The sequence below is a fragment of the Coregonus lavaretus genome (genome assembly GCF_964263955.1).
Source record: "Coregonus lavaretus genome assembly, chromosome: 7".
In the NCBI taxonomy this organism is placed as follows: Eukaryota; Metazoa; Chordata; class Actinopteri; order Salmoniformes; family Salmonidae; genus Coregonus; species Coregonus lavaretus.
Genome location: NC_139994.1, coordinates 51942114 through 51962153, shown reverse-complemented (window position 1 = coordinate 51962153; position 20040 = coordinate 51942114). Strand labels below are relative to the sequence as shown.

The window sequence follows — 20040 nt, the reverse complement described above, 5'->3', positions numbered from 1 at the left end:
TCTGACCCACTTCGCGTCTACCCTTCGGGGTCGCAATGTGCTGGTCTGGTCAGACAACCGGACCACAGTAGCCCACATAAATCGCCAGGGAGGAGTCAGGTCTCCTGCTCTCCATCGGGCGGCAGAGGAATTGTGGCTGTGGGCTCACGAGCACCTTCGCTCATTGAGAGCAGCACACATTCGGGCTACTTGAACGTAGGAGCAGACCTCATGTCAAGAGGGGGTCCTCGAAACGACGAGTGGTGTCTGCATCCAGACATTGTTCTCCAGATTTGGGAACAATACGGGAGAGCCGAGGTGGACCTATTCGCGTCACGCGTGAATGTGCAATGTCCTCTGTGGTTCTCTCTGAGGGAACAGGACGAACCGCCACTGGGAAGGGACGCCTTTGTGCACCAACCGTGGCCGAGAGTTCTCCTGTATGCATTCCCTCCGCTGTCCTGCATTCTCCCACTGCTAGCCAGGGTGAGGTCAGGGGGGCTGTCAGTGATACTGATAGCGCCCGATCGCCCGGGGGCTCCTTGGTTTGCGGAGATGAGTCAGATGTTGATTGTGCCACCTTGGCCAATTCCACATCGACGGGACGCGTTGTCTCAGGCGGCTGCCACGATAGGGAAATTGCCCATAATCGGCCAACCACTGAAGGCCTGGCTGCTGAGAGGGACAGGCTAGAGCGCCGTGGGTTATCTGATGCAGTGATCAGGACCATACAGGGTTCACGTGCCAGTTCCACTTCTAAGATGTATGCCAGTAGATGGAACGTGTTTTCACGATGGTGTGTCACACAAGGTGTAGACCCCATGAGCTGTCAGGTGGAGAGTATTCTCTCTTTTCTACAGCTCATGTTTGATAAGCAAAAATCGCCTGCCACGATTAGAGTGTTTGCAGCAGCGATTTCAGCTTGTCATGAGGGTTTTGGCAGAGACAATGTCTTTAGCCACCCTCTAGTGAAACGCTTCCTATTAGGAACGCGGCGACTTAGGCCAACACCTAGAGTCACGCTTCCTCAGTGGGATTTGGCTTTGGTACTCGAAGCGCTATGTAAGTCGCCGTTCGAGCCATTGAATCAAATACCCCTCAAGATGCTGTCTATAAAGACAGCACTGTTGCTCGCTTTGACTACAGCTAAGCGGGTCAGTGATTTGTGTGCTCTTTCGACGAGACCTGACTGCTTGGCCATCAATGGTGACCTGAGCAGAGCAGTGTTACGTCTTAACCCGGCATTTGTGCCGAAGGTTATTAAGAGTTCATATAGGTCACAGACCGTGGAGCTGTGGGCTTTTTCTCCTCCTCCTCATTGAGAGAGGAGTGAGGAAAAGCTCCATCGCCTGTGCCCGGTACGCGCTTTGGCGTGTTACGTCGAGCGCACAGCAGCGATTAGGTCATCGCCTCAGTTGTTTGTGTGTCACGGTGCGGCTGCACTAGGTAGACCACTTTCAAAACAGAGGTTGTCTCACTGGCTTTGTGAAGGCATTGAGACAGCTTATGAGGCAGCAGGGCGGCAATTGCCTCAGGGTATCAGAGCTCACTCCACTCGTGGAGTAGCGGCTTCTACTGCCCTTTTCAGAGGAACAGGAGTAGAGGATATCTGTAGAGCAGCATCCTGGTTGACGCCGTCTCCATTTATCAGTTTCTATCTCTTAGATATGTCTTCTAATTCTCTGGCTCGATCTGTACTCAGCGTGGCTGAAGGGAGATCTTGAGCAAGAAAGAGAGGAGAAGCAGGACTGTGGACACAGGTTTCCATCAGGTCCGCTTTGGTTAGGAAGACGTGTTTTGGACAGATGTGTTTTCTAACTCTTTGGCTCGGTCTGTACTCAGCATAGCTGAAGGGAGATCTTGAGCTAGGAAGAGAGGGAAAAGCAGGACTATGGACAGGGTTTCCATCAGGTCCGCTTTGGATAAGAAAACATATTTTGTGGCATGAATCCTGACTGACAGGGTCAGTACAGTAGAGGCATGCGTTGATTAACAGAATGTGAGGTCATCTATCTGCTTGTTCAGTTAGTATGACTCATGTTTTTGTTCCTGTCCACTAATCTCTGGGATTCCATTGAGTGAGTGAGGCGGCTACCGCGTTTACAATGTAGAGTGACACTTGGTGTCATTCCATTAGTGGTCGGTAGTGTTTTCACAGGATATTGAGGCACATCTATCTGCTAGTACAGATTAGTATGGCTTCTATTCTGGTGATCTGCCCACTAGTCATTGGCATTGCCATTGGACTAGGTGGGGCGGGTCTTTTAACCGATGACGCGGTATATTGTGACGCCCGTAGGGGTTTTTAGTTGCAGTACTGCGGGACTCGGTTGCAGCCATTGCTAGGCCTGACTTTCTCGTTTCGATGGGAAGTGTTAGGCTCGGCAGGGAGTACATTTTGGAGTGCTACGCTCCGCCTTAAACCACTAGGAGCAGAGCTCCCCTATGGGGCGGAGCTCCACGATATAGAACGATTAGTTACCGGAGTGTAACTCCAGTTCTATGAGTGGAGCGGAGCCCCATAGGACTTAAGGCCCTGCCGACCCTCTCTAGTCTCGCTGAAGAAAAATATCTCGGGAGGCTGATTGAGGGGAGGCATCCCCTCTTATAGGGACACCTGTACTCCTATTGGCTGTAGGTGTGTGCATAATTTTGTCTCAGGCTGCTGCTGCCTTAGGGCAGAGGGTAAACCACTAGGAGCAGAGCTCCCCTATGGGGCTCCGCTCCACTCATAGAACTGGAGTTACACTCCGGTAACTAATCGTTTTGGTCACAGGTCCAGGAATGGCTGAAGGATTGCAATATTTACCTGGAGCTAAAAGGATGTGTATATATATGTATGTATATGTATTTATATGTATGTATGTGTATATGTATGTAAATATGTATATATATATATATATATATATATATATATATATATATATATATATATACTGCTCAAAAAAATAAAGGGAACACTTAAACAAAACAATGTAACTCCAAGTCAATCAAACTGTCCACTTAGGAAGCAACACTGATTGACAATACATTTCACATGCTGTTGTGCAAATGGTATAGACAACAGGTGGAAATTATAGGCAATTAGCAAGACACCCCCAATAAAGGAGTGGTTCTGCAGGTGGTGACCACAGATCACTTCTCAGTTCCTATGCTTCCTGGCTGATGTTTTGGTCACTTTTGAATGCTGGCGGTGCTTTCACTCTAGTGGTAGCATGAGACGGAGTCTACAACACACACAAGTGGCACAGGTAGTGCAGCTCATCCAGGATGGCACATCAATGCGAGCTGTGGCAAGAAGGTTTGCTGTGTCTGTCAGCGTAGTGTCCAGAGCATGGAGGCGCTACCAGGAGACAGGCCAGTACATCAGGAGACGTGGAGGAGGCCGTAGGAGGGCAACAACCCAGCAGCAGGACCGCTACCTCCGCCTTTGTGCAAGGAGGAGCAGGAGGAGCACTGCCAGAGCCCTGCAAAATGACCTCCAGCAGGCCACAAATGTGCATGTGTCTGCTCAAACGGTCAGAAACAGACTCCATGAGGGTGGTATGAGGGCCCGACGTCCACAGGTGGGGGTTGTGCTTACAGCCCAACACCGTGCAGGACGTTTGGCATTTGCCAGAGAACACCAAGATTGGCAAATTCGCCACTGGCGCCCTGTGCTCTTCACAGATGAAAGCAGGTTCACACTGAGCACATGTGAGAGACGTGACAGAGTCTGGAGATGCCGTGGAGAACGTTCTGCTGCCTGCAACATCCTCCAGCATGACCGGTTTGGCGGTGGGTCAGTCATGGTGTGGGGTGGCATTTATTTGGGGGGCCGCACAGCCCTCCATGTGCTCGCCAGAGGTAGCCTGACTGCCATTAGGTACCGAGATGAGGTGGTCCTCTGTAGCTCAGCTGGTAGAGCACGGCGCTTGTAACGCCAAGGTAGTGGGTTCGATCCCCGGGACCACCCATACACAAAAATGTATGCACGCATGACTGTAAGTCGCTTTGGATAAAAGTGTCTGCTAAATGGCATATTATTATTATTATTATTATTATTTATGAGATCATCAGACCCCTTGTGAGACCATATGCTGGTGCGGTTGGCCCTGGGTTCCTCCTAATGCAAGACAATGCTAGACCTCATGTGGCTGGAGTGTGTCAGCAGTTCCTGCAAGAGGAAGGCATTGATGCTATGGACTGGCCCGCCCGTTCCCCAGACCTGAATCCAATTGAGCACATCTGGGACATCATGTCTCGCTCCATCCACCAACGCCACGTTGCACCACAGACTGTCCAGGAGTTGGCGGATGCTTTAGTCCAGGTCTGGGAGGAGATCCCTCAGGAGACCATCCGCCACCTCATCAGGAGCATGCCCAGGCGTTGTAGGGAGGTCATACAGGCACGTGGAGGCCACACACACTACTGAGCCTCATTTTGACTTGTTTTAAGGACATTACATCAAAGTTGGATCAGCCTGTAGTGTAGTTTTCCACTTTAATTTTGAGTGTGACTCCAAATCCAGACCTCCATGGGTTGATAAATTTGATTTCCATTGATAATTTTTGTGTGATTTTGTTGTCAGCACATTCAACTATGTAAAGAAAAAAGTATTTCATAAGATTATTTCATTCATTCAGATCTAGGATGTGTTACTTTAGTGTTCCCTTATTTTTTTGAGCAGTGTACTAGATAACTCTTTATTAACTAGTTTTAGCTTCATTAACTCTATCTACGAATGCATAAGTAGTCAAATGTGATGAAAACAGTGGTCATAGCTTTTTTGTTATACAAAGTTGAAATAATTGATTGCATTGCTTCTCTGACAAACATTTAATAATTTGGGGGGTGCTTATATTTGTCTTGGTACACACAAGTGTAATGAATTATTTATTTTTTTTGCTAATCCCAGCATTCGCAGGGAGTGGGTTCACAGCCAGGGTCTCCATTGTACAGCACCCCTGGAGCAATAAGGATTAAGTGCCATGCTCAAGGGCACAGTGACAGATTATTATTTTTTTTTTTTTATTTGTGTTGCCCATTTTAGCAACAGTAAACCAATTGCTCGTGTAAAGAAAAATAAAGTGTTTCCAACTGTTTGAATTTGAATATTTTGAACTCAATGCATAAAATTAGGATATGGCTTTTTGTACAGACGGATGCTCTTAACTGTCATTATGGTCTGTTTACAAAGCTTTGTGGTGAAGGTGGAGGTGTTGCAGTAACTTTCCACTGATGGAAACTAACCTCTTATAGACATTTAACACAGGAAGACTGACCTTCAGCCACACTGCTCTCTACTTTGTCCTTTAGGGCCCCTTACTGTTCACACCAGTTAGTGGGTGTGAAACAGCCCCTTAGTGCAACAAAGGCCTCTCAACACAAATGTGTAGGTCAAAGCTGACTTAATTATGTGAAGTCTAGCAGTACAACATCATGTTATGGTAAATTCTTTAGGCCTCCTGCAACAGAACTACTCATAGTGAAAGTTGCACAACAGCCACTACCACAGAAGGAGGACAGGCCATAGTCAGGCCTCATTCTGTTGCAGTGTTAGTGACCTGCTGAGGTGAACATCACTGGGTCTCTCATAGACGAACACTGGGGGATGAAATGTCCCTTATGCTCTCTCTCTCTCTCTCTCTCTCTCTCTCTCTCTCTCTCTCTCTCTCTCTCTCTCTCTCTCTCTCTCTCTCTCTCTCTCTCTCTCTCTCTGTCTCTCTCTCTCTCTCTCTCTCTCTCTCTCTCAGCAGGATGTCTCAGTAGTGTCAGTCAGTTGTATCACATACTCTATACTTGCTCTTCAAGATGCCCATTTTAGCAACAGTAGACCAATATTTTCATGACAGTTTTAAGTGTGATGTCAAGTTTCATCATCATCATCATCTGGTCCAAGAAGAAAGAGCCTCCTTAAAGGATAAATACACAGTAGTCACATTCAGTAAAAAAAATAAAAATAAACATAGTCATATGTTGCAAGTCACTACTTCACAGGAGAGCCATTTGAACGTAAACAATTTTTAAAAAAATCTAAATTAGTTTTTGGGCAGAAATGCCTTCTGGAACATGTGAACTTTAATGTGCCTTAATAACACATTTGTATGCCATCTGTAAATATGAATAAAATGGTTAAATTACGAGCCTAGTTGGTTAAGCCACAGAAAAAGACAGCAACCTTCCCTCTAGCCATGATTGGCTGAGATAATGAGTGGGCTGGACATGCCGAGAGATGAGTTCGGATTGGTATGCCATGTAGCACGCTTCTGTCTATAACAAAGCTGGTCAGTATGTGTAGGTAATCCAAACTAACCCGGCTTTTTCGAAAGATATGACGTAGTAGAACTGCATACAGTGGGGAGAAAAAGTATTTAGTCAGCCACCAATTGTGCAAGTTCTCCCACTTAAAAAGATGAGAGAGGCCTGTAATTTTCATCATAGGTACACGTCAACTATGACAGACAAAATTGAGAAAAAATATCCAGAAAGTCACATTGTAGGATTTTTAATGAATCTATTTGCAAATTATGGTGGAAAATAAGTATTTGGTCAATAACAAAAGTTTCTCAATACTTTGTTATATACCCTTTGTTGGCAATGACACAGGTCAAACGTTTTCTGTAAGTCTTCACAAGGTTTTCACACACTGTTGCTGGTATTTTGGCCCATTCCTCCATGCAGATCTCCTCTAGAGCAGTGATGTTTTGGGGCTGTCGCTGGGCAACACAGACTTTCAACTCCCTCCAAAGATTTTCTATGGGGTTGAGATCTGGAGACTGGCTAGGCCACTCCAGGACCTTGAAATGCTTCTTACGAAGCCACTCCTTCGTTGCCCGGGCGGTGTGTTTGGGATCATTGTCATGCTGAAAGACCCAGCCACGTTTCATCTTCAATGCCCTTGCTGATGGAAGGAGGTTTTCACTCAAAATCTCACAATACATGGCCCCATTCATTCTTTCCTTTACACGGATCAGTCGTCCTGGTCCCTTTGCATGATGTTTCCACCCCCATGCTTCACAGTAGGTATGGTGTTCTTTGGATGCAACTAAGCATTCTGTCCTCCAAACACGACGAGTTGAGTTTTTACCAAAAAGTTCTATTTTGGTTTCATCTGACCATATGACATTCTCCCAATCCTCTTCTGGATCATCCAAATGCACTCTAGCAAACTTCAGACGGGCCTGGACATGTACTGACTTAAGCAGGGGGACATGTCTGGCACTGCAGGATTTGAGTCCCTGGCGGCGTAGTGTGTTACTGATGGTAGGCTTTGTTACTTTGGTCCCAGCTCTCTGCAGGTCATTCACTAGGTCCCCCCGTGTGGTTCTGGGATTTTTGCTCACCGTTCTTGTGATCATTTTGACCCCATGGGGTGAGATCTTGCGTGGAGCCCCAGATCGAGGGAGATTATCAGTGGTCTTGTATATCTTCCATTTCCTAATAATTGCTCCCACAGTTGATTTCTTCAAACCAAGCTATTGCAGATTCAGTCTTCCCAGCCTGGTGCAGGTCTACAATTTTGTTTCTGGTGTCCTTTGACAGCTCTTTGTTCTTGGCCATAGTGGAGTTTGGAGTGTGACTGTTTGAGGTTGTGGACAGGTGTCTTTTATACTGATAACAAGTTCAAACAGGTGCCATTAATACAGGTAGCGAGTGGAGGACAGAGGAGCCTCTTAAAGAAGAAGTTACAGGTCTGTGAGAGCCAGAAATCTTGCTTGTTTGTAGGTGACCAAATACTTATTTTCCACCATAATTTGTAAATAACTTCATAAAAAATCCTACAATATGATTTTCTGAAAAAAAAAATCTCAATTTGTCTGTCATAGTTGACGTGTACCTATGATGAAAATTACAGGCCTCTCTCATCTTATTAAGTGGGAGAACTTTCACAATTGGTGGCTGACTAAATACTTTTTTTCCCCACTGTAAGTGTTGCTCTCCACTTTCTGGAGGAACGCGTTTTGAAATCATTGGAATTAGAGTATGATAGCTAAGGAGATGGAGAAAATTCTGGAGTTTGATTGCAAATATGCAGACGGAGTTGAAAAGAGAACACACAGAAGGCTGTTGTATAAAACACCTGTCTCCGGATTACATCTTCAAACTAAGGGCAACCATGGCGTCCATGACAAAGAGGGAGAAGCGTCCATCTATGTATACGGGTAAGATAGTGTAGCTAGCTACATTTTCAGATGTTACACATTTCTAATTTTGTCAGAAAGTAGTTTTCATTTCAAGTTAAATTGAACTGTTAGCTAGATAGCTAACGTTAGCTGGCTGGCTCACTAGCTAACGTTACGTGTATGATCTGTGTAGTTATATTATTCATATCTCAGAGCCATTTGCTTTGCTAGTTATAGCCTAATATTAGCAAGCTAGCTAGCTAGCTAACATTGAACCTGGTTGGTTAGCTACCTGCAGATTCATGCAGGGTAGTAACGTTATGAGTTGGGATTCTGGTTCATTGTTTAACTAGCTAGCTACATGTCTAAACAAAAGACTCCACTATGCAAGTAACCATTTCAATAGAATGCTCATGATGTCAATGCGACAACTGTCAATAGATGTAGCAGGTAAATTCACTCTGGCTATCTATTCCGATTTCAGAGCACTCTCGTCTGAGTGTGCCAGAGCGCAGAATAACTGACACATTTCCGAACGCTCAACACCCGTTGAATATGGCCGGTGTCAGTAAACGTTGGCAAAAAGCGTAATTCAATTGTTGCCAGCAGCACAGTTGCAGTCACCAATGCTCTGGATAACATAAAAACAGCCTACCCAGCTCTGCTAGGGCGAGCAAAATACACCCGTAGTATATACCAGCCTTTAGGCTTTAAATCTTTGGTTGTTTAGTACATGGTCTCATATGTTAATCCTTAAAGAGATGGGTGGGGCTAAGACTTCAGAGGGTGTGAACAATGCTGAATGGGTGTAGACAAAGAAGAGCTCTCCAGTAGGTGTACCAAAACATTCAAGTGCCATTTTCTCAAAAGTGAGGTTACAAGTTTATCAACTTTCAAAGTAGAATTACTTTCCCATTGTTCCTCAACTGTAGTGTATGATATACCATTTTCTAGCTCTGAGTCTCTAATTTTATTCATTGTAAAAAACACAATTTAAAATTTTGCTTCAGAAGACCGAATCGAGCTGGTCGGTCACGTATTCAAACTTGCAATGTGACGAAGTTGTGCAACACATGTTCAAGCTGTACAACAACATGAATGGACAGTGTTTGTTAAATTCGTGACCTACCAGCCAGCCAATCAAATCTGATCATCCAGATCAGACGGTAACGGAGATCAAACAATGAAAGCAAACGCAAGTTTCCTTTCTCTTCAGTAGAGAGACTGCATTTCACACAGGTCAATCTCATCACTTGAAGAAACAAGCAAGATGAACAAACTTCATCTTTCTTTTCATTTGGAAAGCTTGTAAGTAACATTTAAATATCTTATAACTGTTAAACATACATTACAGGTTCTTACTATATTTGGTATGTGTTTTCAACATGGTACATTTATTATTTTAATTCAGGTGCATCTCAAACACAAATCATTGTTCAGCCTGCTTCTTTCCAGAAGGAGGCAATGTGACTATTGATTGCCACATGACCAGTGAGAACATCAACTAAATGGTATGGTACAAACTCACCACCGGCATAGTGCTTCAATTCATTGCTAAATCTTCCAAGTACCAGAGTGATGTGCAATTCTACAATGAATTTGATGATGGGCGATTCTCTGTGTTGGCTGGCAAAAACACATTTCACCTCAACATTTCTGCCACAAGGCAAGAGGACATTGGGACATACAATTGTGGGAAGATTTTCTTGAATAATTTGCTGTTTGCTGATGGAATCTTGTTAATGCTGACAGCTGAACATATAACAAAATACTTTATTTTGTTTATATGCTGTATGTACTCAGCATATTTGTAATTAGTTATTTTATTCCGTTGTATCTATTATTTAACTTTCTTATCAGGCACAACTTAAAAGAGAAAGACTGTTATACAACAACCTGTGTCTGAGTCAGTCCAGCCAGGAGACTCTGTGACTCTGAACTGTACAATACACACTGAGACCTGTGCAGGAGAACACAGTGTCTATTGGTTCAGACATGGTTCAGGAGAATCCCGTCCAGGAATCATTTACACCCATGGAGACAGGAGTGATCAGTGTGAGAAGAGCTCTGAGGCCGGGTCTCCTACACAGAGCTGTTTCTACAACCTCCCCAAGAAGAACCTCAGCCTCTCTGATGCTGGGACTTACTACTGTGCTGTGGCCTCATGTGGGGAGATACTGTTTGGGAACGGGACCAAGCTGGACATTCACGGTAATTCTTTGACTTCGTTTGTGTCATGTTACCTGAAGAAATGACTATTACTATATTCATTTAATGTTGCATTGATAGATAATGACCATAATAAATCATGTAATCCTTTGGTTTCAGAGTATGATTTCCCCCTGACTCACACTGCTCTTGCACTGGTCACATCAAACATTGTGTTTGTGATTGTCATCATTCTACTGACATGTGGGATATGCAATGAAAGGACCAGAGGGCCTAAAGGTAGAGTCAGACTTGCTGTTGTTCTGCATGTTTCATGCATATTACTAGTTACACTAATATACTTGCTGTTGTGGAATTTTTCGTTGACTAAAATTGTTTACGCTGTCCAAGCCATATTGATTGTTTTAGCGAGATATCTTGTATATGTAAAAAAAAAACATGGTCTTCTTGTTTTTTATTTTAAGATGCAACTGATAGATCACCATCCCCAACAGTCGATCAGGTAAACTCTTTGTTGTATCACTTTTCTAGTAGATGTGACCAATATAATGTATTGCTATGGCTCCACCTCTCTCACACAGAATCAAGACAGTGACGTGTTGAACTATGCAGCTTTGAGTTTCATCCCCAAGATGAACTCCTCCTCCTATAGAAGAGCAATAGAGAAGACCAGCAGAGAGGATGCAGTGTACTCTGAGGTCAGTTAACTGCAGCAGGAGTGAGACGGGGCTGTAGTGGAACAGGTTGAGAGCTTCAAGTTCCTTGGTGTCCACATCACCAACGAACTATCATGGTCCAAATACACCAAGACAGTCGTGAAGAGGGCACGACAAAGCCTATTCCCCCTCAGGAGACTAAAAAGATTTGGCATGGGTCCTCAGATCCTCAAAAAATTCTACAGCTGCACCATCGAGAGCATCCTGACTGGTTGCATCACCGCCTGGTATGGCAACTGCTTGGCCTCTGACCGCAAGGCACTACAGAGGGTAGTGCGTACGGCCCAGTACATCACTGGGGCAAAGCTCCCTGCCATCCAGGACCTCTATACCAGGCGGTGTCAGAGGAAGGCCCTCAAAATTGTCAAAGACTCCAGCCACCCTAGTCATAGACTGTTCTCTCTGCTACCGCACGGCAAGCGGTACCGGAGTGCCAAGTCTAGGTCCAAAAGACTTCTCAACAGCTTCTACCCCCAAGCCATAAGACTCCTGAACAGCTAATCATGGCTACCCGGACTATTTGCACTGCCCCCCCACCCCATCCTTTTTACGCTGCTGCTACTCTGTTAAGTATTTATGCATAGTCACTTTAACTCTACCCACATGTACATATTACCTCAACTACCTCAACTAGCCGGTGCCCCCGCACATTGACTCTGCAACGGTACCCCCCTGTATATATAGCCTCCCTACTGTCACTTTATTTTACTGTATATATAGCCTCCTTACTGTCACTTTATTTTACTTCTGCTCTTTTTTTCTCAACACTTTTTTGTTGTTGTTGTTTTATTCTTACTTTTTTTGTTTAAAATAAATGCACTGTTGGTTAAGGGCTGTAAGTAAGCATTTCACTGCAATGTCTGCACCTGTTGTATTCAGCGCATGTGACCAATAAACTTTGATTTGATTTGATTTGATTTGACATGTGAAGAACCTCACCACATTGAATGGAAACCACATCCATATACATTAGAAATAACTTTGAAGGCCTTGTGATGACTGGTAAAACAACTGCTTTCAGTACATAAATAACAGCTAAGTAAAATGGGAAATAGCTCTACTTGTAACCTAGAAAAGCAACTTGTATTAGAATATTCGATGAGTAGGCTTTCATTGTTTCTCTACTGTCGTAAATATGCAAATTGCCTCTTAATTGAATAAAGGTTGCTGATCATAAATTACTGCTTCCTTTATGAGTTTGTTATTACACCCTAGTGTATTTTCATAATATGTTATGCTAAGATATATTAAACTGTTAAAAAAATGACCCTCTAGTTGAACTGTGAAGTCAAAGTGTAGACAGGAAAGTCCCTAAGTAGGATTGAGTTTACTAGCTCACAACATGGGTGACCCTCTGATCCTAACGTCATATTTTCAGGTTGTCTTTTCTTGTATCCATTCTTGCAAAGTGACACTGATTCAAACTTCATAGAAAGACTGTTCCTGTTCCACATATGACCTACTGGGCAGCCAATCAGGTGTTCAGCGGAACAAACAATCTGACAGACCAATCAGACACAACCTAGATCTGAACAATCAGACATAAGATGTGTGAGTCTGTGACAGTACAGGATGCACTAAACAAATCACTCCTGCTCCAGAAAAGCTAGGGTCGAGGTCAAGATGGTTGAGCTCTTGGTCTTTCTCCTTCTCTGCAACTCTTGTAAGTGACACATTTCCTAAGAAAGTCTACTTTCAAGCTAGGTTCAATAATATGTGTTTGGTATACTGTCTTTTTGTCAATGGAAATACCTGATTTTGTTTCAGATGTGACTAAATCATCTGAGATTTCTCAGCCTGCTCCATTCCTAGCAGCAAAGTTGGGGGACAACGTGACAGTTGAATGCCATGTAACCAGTAATGTTGATCACATGGTGTGGTACAAGATGACCACTGGCAAGAAACTACAGTGTGTGGCAAAGGCAGACATTTATTATAAATATCTCAAATATTTTGATGAATTCAAGGATGGGCGTTTTGCTGTATTGATAGAAACAAGAAAATGTCACCTAACTATATCTGCTATGAAGCCAGAGGACATTGGAATATACTACTGTGGAGTTTCGCGCTTACACTTTGTAGAGTTTGGACCTGGAACTGCCTTGATGGTTAAAGGTAACGATCACACAGTATTTACAATGAGTACGTTTACATGCACACTAATAATTTGATATTAACTGATTATGGCAGAAGGCTGAGTATGGTTTTAGTCTTGTAAACACCTTACTCTGCTTATCTTAATTGGCTTACGGTCATTATCGTAGCAAGGATACGCCGATTAAAACACCTGGTTTTCTGAGCAATCTTTAGAATTATTAGGACATGTAATCACTTTAATCTGCGTTCCAGCGGTGTGTTTGATCTGTGCATGTGCTAGCACCAGCCGAGCGAGCCTACCCCTTTAGCGCGAGTGAAGTGAGTTCAGAACAACTGAATGTATGCATCTTAAAAGTAGTTTTCACATAGCTACAAACTTTGTATGTCCTAACTCAGAATGACATATGCTTCCCAAAAATAACATGTTCGCTGTGGTCAAACTTTTATTTTGATTGCCGATTTTCTGCATTTATCAGAGTGCTATCAGGTAGCCTGATTTCAGATGTGTCCATGTAAACAGGATTATTAGGGAAATCGTCATTTTTGCAAAGCATGTAAACTTTTTATTCAAACTGTTATATTAATCTGACTATCCACAATAATCACATTATTGTGTGCATGTGACCGTACTCAGTATTAGGAGAATCACTTGTAAGAGTAAAACAAATGCTGGTAAATTATTTTAAATTTTTTTGTGGATGTAATATTTAATAATTATTTATTAATTTCAAAGGTGCACAGTTGAACACTGATACTGTTGTACAGCAGCCTGTGTCTCAGTCAGTCCAGCCAGGAGACTCTGTGACTCTGAAGTGTACAATACACACTGAGACCTGTACAGGAGAACACAGTGTCTATTGGTTCAGACATGGCTCAGGAGAATCCCGTCCAGGAATCATTTACACCCATGGAGACAGGAGTGATCAGTGTGAGAAGTTCCCTAACGCTGGGTCTCCTACACAGAGCTGTGTCTACAACCTCCCCAAGAGGAACCTCAGCCTCTCTGATGCTGGGACTTACTACTGTGCTGTGGCCTCATGTGGGGAGATACTGTTTGGAGACGGGACCAAGATGGATATTGAAGGTAATTCCCATTTAATCTGTAAATTGCCACAATGAAATATGCATGAGAATAAAAAATGTATATATTACATACTTTTGTCTGAACAAGATAAAGCTATACCATCATTAGTTTATTGGTGCAATATTTTACTGTTTGATGATCTTACTAATAAGAGTTAATTAATACAATATGAATTTACCAATACCTTCTCCACAGTTCCAGAGCATGATTCCCCATTTGATCTGAGTCCTACTGTTCTGTCGTTGGTGGTGTCCAACATCGTTTTGGGGATAGTGACCCTTCTGCTGGTCTGGGCACTGTGCAAGACTCGGAACAGAGATAGTAGAGGTATTTCTTTATATCATGTGTAATGTTTCATGTCAATAAAATGTGACCGATCGGCTCAAATCGGTCTTATGTAGCACAATTTGAAATTGTGTTTTTTACATTGGATAAAAGTAGAGACTCAGAGCTAGAAAATTGTATATCACACACTACAGTTGAGGAACAATGGGAAAGTAATTCTGCTTTGGAAGTTGATAAACATGTAACCTCACTTTGGAGAAAATGGCCTTTGAATGTTTTGGTACTACTACTGGAGAGCCCTTCTTTCTCTACACCCATTCAGCATCGTTCACACCCTCTTAAGCTTTAGCCCCACCCATCTCTTTAAGGGTTGATCAGAGCGTTCTGTCCTAACACCAGCAGTCAAGCACCAAAGCTAACTGGCTAACGTTGGCTAGCTTGCTAGCTACTTCCAGACACAAATGAGAGGACAGCTCACTGACCATTTTACTTGCCCTAGCAGAGCTGGATAGGCTGTTTTTATGTTATCCAGAGGGTTGGTGACGGCAACTGTGCTACTGGCAACAATTTATAATTTTTTGCCAACGTTTACTGACACCGGCCATATTCAACGGGTGTTGAGCTTTCGTAAATTCGTCAGTTATTCTGCGCTCTGGCACACTCAGTCGAGAGTGCTCTGAAATCGGAGTAGCTAGCCAGAGCGAATTTACCAGCTGCGTCTATCAACAGTTTTCATTAACATTTTATTGAAATGGTTACTTGCATAGTGGAGTCTTTTGTTAAGAAATGTAGGTAGTTAGCTAGCTAAACAATTAACCATAATCCCAACTCATGATGTTACTACCCTGCATGTGTAAGGGGTGGTGTGAGGTGTGACCCAGGTGCGGTGCAGGATAGGCAAAGATGGTGAAACAAGGATCTTTACTTGTGGTCCCAAAGCCAGGATACAAAATAACAGACTTATCACAAAAAATAAAGGTGGAGCAAATTGGTCTCCAAAAACAGGCTGACAGCAACTAACTATGACTGAAAACAACAATGAAACAGGGAGAATACTTCTCACGTACCTGTACTTCCGTATCGTGATCAGACACTGATTTGTACTGCTTGACATCAAGAAACTAGCAGAGAAAACTGAGCAAGGGAAGACAGGGAAGTGAGGACATAAATACACAGGTGACCAGATAGACACAGGTGACACCAATAGGATGATGATTAGTCCAGACTGTGAGTGAGGAGGTGCATAAGGTTGTCGGAGGATGACACGTAGTGGGTCGCTCCGGAACTGTAACCCCCTCCTGTAACATGCATGAATCTGCAGGTAGCTAACCAACCAGGTTCAATGTTAGCTAGCTAACATTAGGCTATAACTAGCAAAGCAAATGGCTCTGAGTTACGAATAATATTACTACACAGATCATACACATAACGTTAGCTAGCGAGCTAGCCAGCTAACGTTAGCTAGCTAGCTAACAGTACACTTTAACTTGAAATGAAAACTACTTTCTGACAAAATAAGAAATGTGTAATATATGAAAATGTAGCTAACTAGACTATCTTACCCGTATCCATGGACGGACGCTTCTCACTCTCTGTCACGGATGCCATGGTTGCCCTTAGTTTGAAGACGTAATCCGGAGACAGGTGTTTTCTCCATCTCCTTAGCTATTATACTCTAATTCCACTGATTTCAAACCTCGGTCCTCCAGAAAGTGGAGAGCAACACATATGCAGTTCTACTACGCTATATATATTTTTAAAAAGCAGTGTTAGACAGAATTACATTTAAGTCATTTAGCAGACACTCTTATCCAGAGCGACTTACAGTTAGTGCATACATTTAATTTTTAATACCCCCCTTGGGAATTGAACCCACAACCCTGGCGTTGCAAACGCCATGCTCTACAAACTGAGCTACATCCCCTGCCAGCCATTCCCTCCCCTACCCTAGACGACGCTGGGCCAATTGTGCGCCGCCCCATGAGTCTCCCGGTCACGGCCACCTACGACAGAGCCTGGATTCGAACCAGGATCTCTAGTGGCACAGCTAGCACTGCGATGCAGTGCCTTAGACCACTGCGCCACTCGGGAGACTGAGTGGGAAAGTACTGACCAGCTCAAATAGACAGAAGTGTGCAACATGGCAGACCAAGCCCACTCATTATCTCAGCCAATCATGGCAAGCAGGAAGGTTGCTGTCTTTTCTGTGGCTAAACCGACTAGGCTCGTAATTTTAAATGTTTATTCTTATTTACAGATGGCATACAAGTTTGTTATTAAGGCACATGAAAGTTCACATGTTCCAGAAGGCATTTCTGCCAAAAAACGCATTTTGATTTAATTAAAAAGTTTGCGTTCAAATGGCTCTCCTGTGAAGTAGTGATGTGCGACATACGCCTCGTTTCCTGAAATGAGTCACAAATGTACATTTTGCAAACATCAATTCAACATCAAACTTATAAGCAGGTTAAACAGAAAAATAGATTGTCTTCACATTAACAGCTGGCATTCCTCTATTTCAATCTCTTTCAAGGGAGGACAGATGTCCCGAAGTCCCAGGGCAATCAGGTAATTTTGTCAATATGTATACATACAGTATATATTCAGTTTGTACAAGAGTGTTTCTTTACAACTGCTATTTAACTTTCCTAACAGCTAGTATTCAGCTTATGTGTGCTTTTTATGTTATTAAGCTTTTTTTGGAAGTAACAAGATGTAGCCTACTGATCTTTGTGATCGTTGTTCATTTTTCCATGGAACTTCTGTCTGTCACTGTTTCACTGACTGTCAGGTCATTGTAGTGGGTGTACAGTCTGAACAGTCATGTCTTTTGTAGAGTGTTTTCTTCCACAGGAGAATAGAAACATTATATAGTAGATCATGATATCATCATAATGTATTTCCTCATGGCTCCACCCCCCTCAGAATCAAGACAGTGACGTGTTGAACTATGCAGCTGTGAGTTTCACCCCCAAGAATAACTCCTCCTCTAGAAGAGCAAGAGAGAAGACCAGCAGAGAAGATGCAGTGTACTCTGAGGTCAGATACCTTCAGCAGCAGTGAAAGGTATCACCACTGTCACAAAGACTCCAAGAAGAACCATTTAACTATTGGTAGCCTAATAAAACTGCTTTTAGTAACTGAAATTGGTATGGAATTTACAATGCAACAAAGAAAATTTTACTTTAACATTGTCTATATGTTAGATTTATATAATGATCCTGTAATGTCTTAAATAGCCATAACTTTTTACAGCTTTTTATTGTAACAAATCTTTATTGTAACATCTGATAGAGAATCCCATTTTTGCTGTATGACTGTGTTTTTTTAAACATAATAAACCATTAATTTTTACACTCCGTACATCTCTATTCTCTGTCTGCAGTACATTTCTGCGACCACATATACAAATATACAATATGATTAATAACCTGTTAAGGATCAGACTCTTCTTTTCAATTTCTGCCTAAAATGACATACCCAAAATCGAACTACCTGTAGCTCAGGACCTGAAGCAAGGATATGAATATTCTTGATACTATTTGAAAGGATACACTTTGAAGTTTGCGGAGATGTGAAATTAATGTAGGAGAACATAACAAAATAGATCTGGTAAAAGATAAAACAAAACAAAAACATACGATTCCTATATTTATTTTGGCTGCATCATCTTTGACATGAAAAAGAAAAGCCATACATTCAGATAGGAAGCTGGATGTAATGTAGATGTTGTCTACAAGAGGGCAACAATGTATGTGCAAAGTTTCAGACTGATACCTTCAAGAATGAGGGAGCTACATAATATTTAGTATGAAGTTACCCAGCTGTCCCTCACGAGTTTGCCCAAATGTACCCAAGTGGCCTCCAAGTGGCCGAATTGGTAAATTGATACATTTTCAAGTACATAACTATAGAGGACATACAAAAATGCTATGGTAATACAAAATACAAGTTTAAACACTCCCAGGAATGTCATACATGATGGATCATTAGCTTCCCTACATAAAAGGTACTGACAGGAGATGCGACGAGAATGCTGATCCAATGCCTCCCAACAGAGAAGTTGATGCTGGATCGTATCATTGTCGAATATTCTGGTATAATGAATAAGGTTTTGGTGATGGTCCATATCTCATGATTCAAGGTCAGTGAAGAAACAGAAAGTTTAGTAGTAAACTATGTTTCCAAATTGAATTTCTGAATGTCAAAATGTTGTGTGGTTCTCTTTAGCCAATGAATCATCAACTCAAATAAATGGAACCAGGCTGGACATTGAGGGTAAGACCTTTTAAGAGCTGATTTTATATATATAGAGATATTTTTTTATAAACATTCTGAAAAGTATGTCTTCTCCTCAAACGGGGCACCAAATGTAGGTACAGTTATTTTAAATTATATGTGGGGGTTTCTGGTCAGCAACGTTAAGAATTCCCTCTTTTTAAACATATGTATGTATTTTTCTCTTTCTCAAGAGAATCAAGCAGGATTGCTGAATTACATCATGTTTGTTCTGATTGTTATCATTATTTTTTTGATAGCAACATACATTATCTTGTGGAGGAGAGCGCTGCAAAAAAGTAAGTAGTGTGATTAAGTTGTTATACTTTATACAAAATATATGATATATGAATGCCATATATTAATGTAATGAATTAATATTATATCATGTATGAATGCCAAACAATAATACACAACAAATATATGTTTTGTTTTTCAATTAGGGGTGACCATGGACACTTCACTCACAGTCCAAGTGAGTAATTTGGCAATATATTTTTTTCTTGACGTTATACTGCTTCACATTCTCAATAAAATAAAATGCTTCATATAGGTCACTGGGGTAATTTAGTAACTGTGGATGAAGTACGTACAGTGGGGAAAAAAAGTATTTAGTCAGCCACCAATTGTGCATGTTCTCCCACTTAAAAAGATGAGAGAGGCCTGTAATTTTCATCATAGGTACACGTCAACTATGACAGACAAAATGAGTAAAAAAAATCCTGAAAATCACATTGTAGGATTTTTCATGAATTTATTTGCAAATTATGGTGGAAAATAAGTATTTGGTCACCTACAAACAAGCAAGATTTCTGGCTCTCACAGACCTGTAACTTCTTCTTTAAGAGGCTCCTCTGTCCTCCACTCGTTACCTGTATTAATGGCACCTGTTTGAACTTGTTATCAGTATAAAAGACACCTGTCCACAACCTCAAACAGTCACACTCCAAACTCCACTATGGCCAAGACCAAAGAGCTGTCAAAGGACACCAGAAACAAAATTGTAGACCTGCACCAGGCTGGGAAGACTGAATCAGCAATAGGTAAGCAGCTTGGTTTGAAGAAATCAACTGTGGGAGCAATTATTAGGAAATGGAAGACATACAAGACCACTGATAATCTCCCTCGATCTGGGGCTCCACGCAAGATCTCACCCCGTGGGGTCAAAATGATCACAAGAATGGTGAGCAAAAATCCCAGAACCACACGGGGGGACCTAGTGAATGACCTGCAGAGAGCTGGGACCAAAGTAACAAAGCCTACCATCAGTAACACACTACGCCGCCAGGGACTCAAATCCTGCAGTGCCAGACGTGTCCCCCTGCTT

At 42.4% G+C, this 20040-nt stretch overlaps 1 protein-coding gene across 1 annotated transcript in view; it reads left to right on the top strand.

The window, feature by feature from the left end:
• Positions 1-17498, top strand: part of LOC311133078 (uncharacterized protein) — a gene marked incomplete at both ends in the record, with an annotated part of 51287 nt that extends 33789 nt beyond the window's left edge. Inside the window, 4 exons of the mRNA XM_084166513.1 lie at positions 13856-14150; positions 14346-14477; positions 16969-17003; positions 17361-17498. Coding sequence (XP_084022639.1) covers positions 13856-14150; positions 14346-14477; positions 16969-17003; positions 17361-17498 — 600 coding nt within the window. The remainder of the gene's footprint in view (positions 1-13855; positions 14151-14345; positions 14478-16968; positions 17004-17360) is intronic.
• Between the last annotated feature and the right edge of the window lie 2542 nt (positions 17499-20040).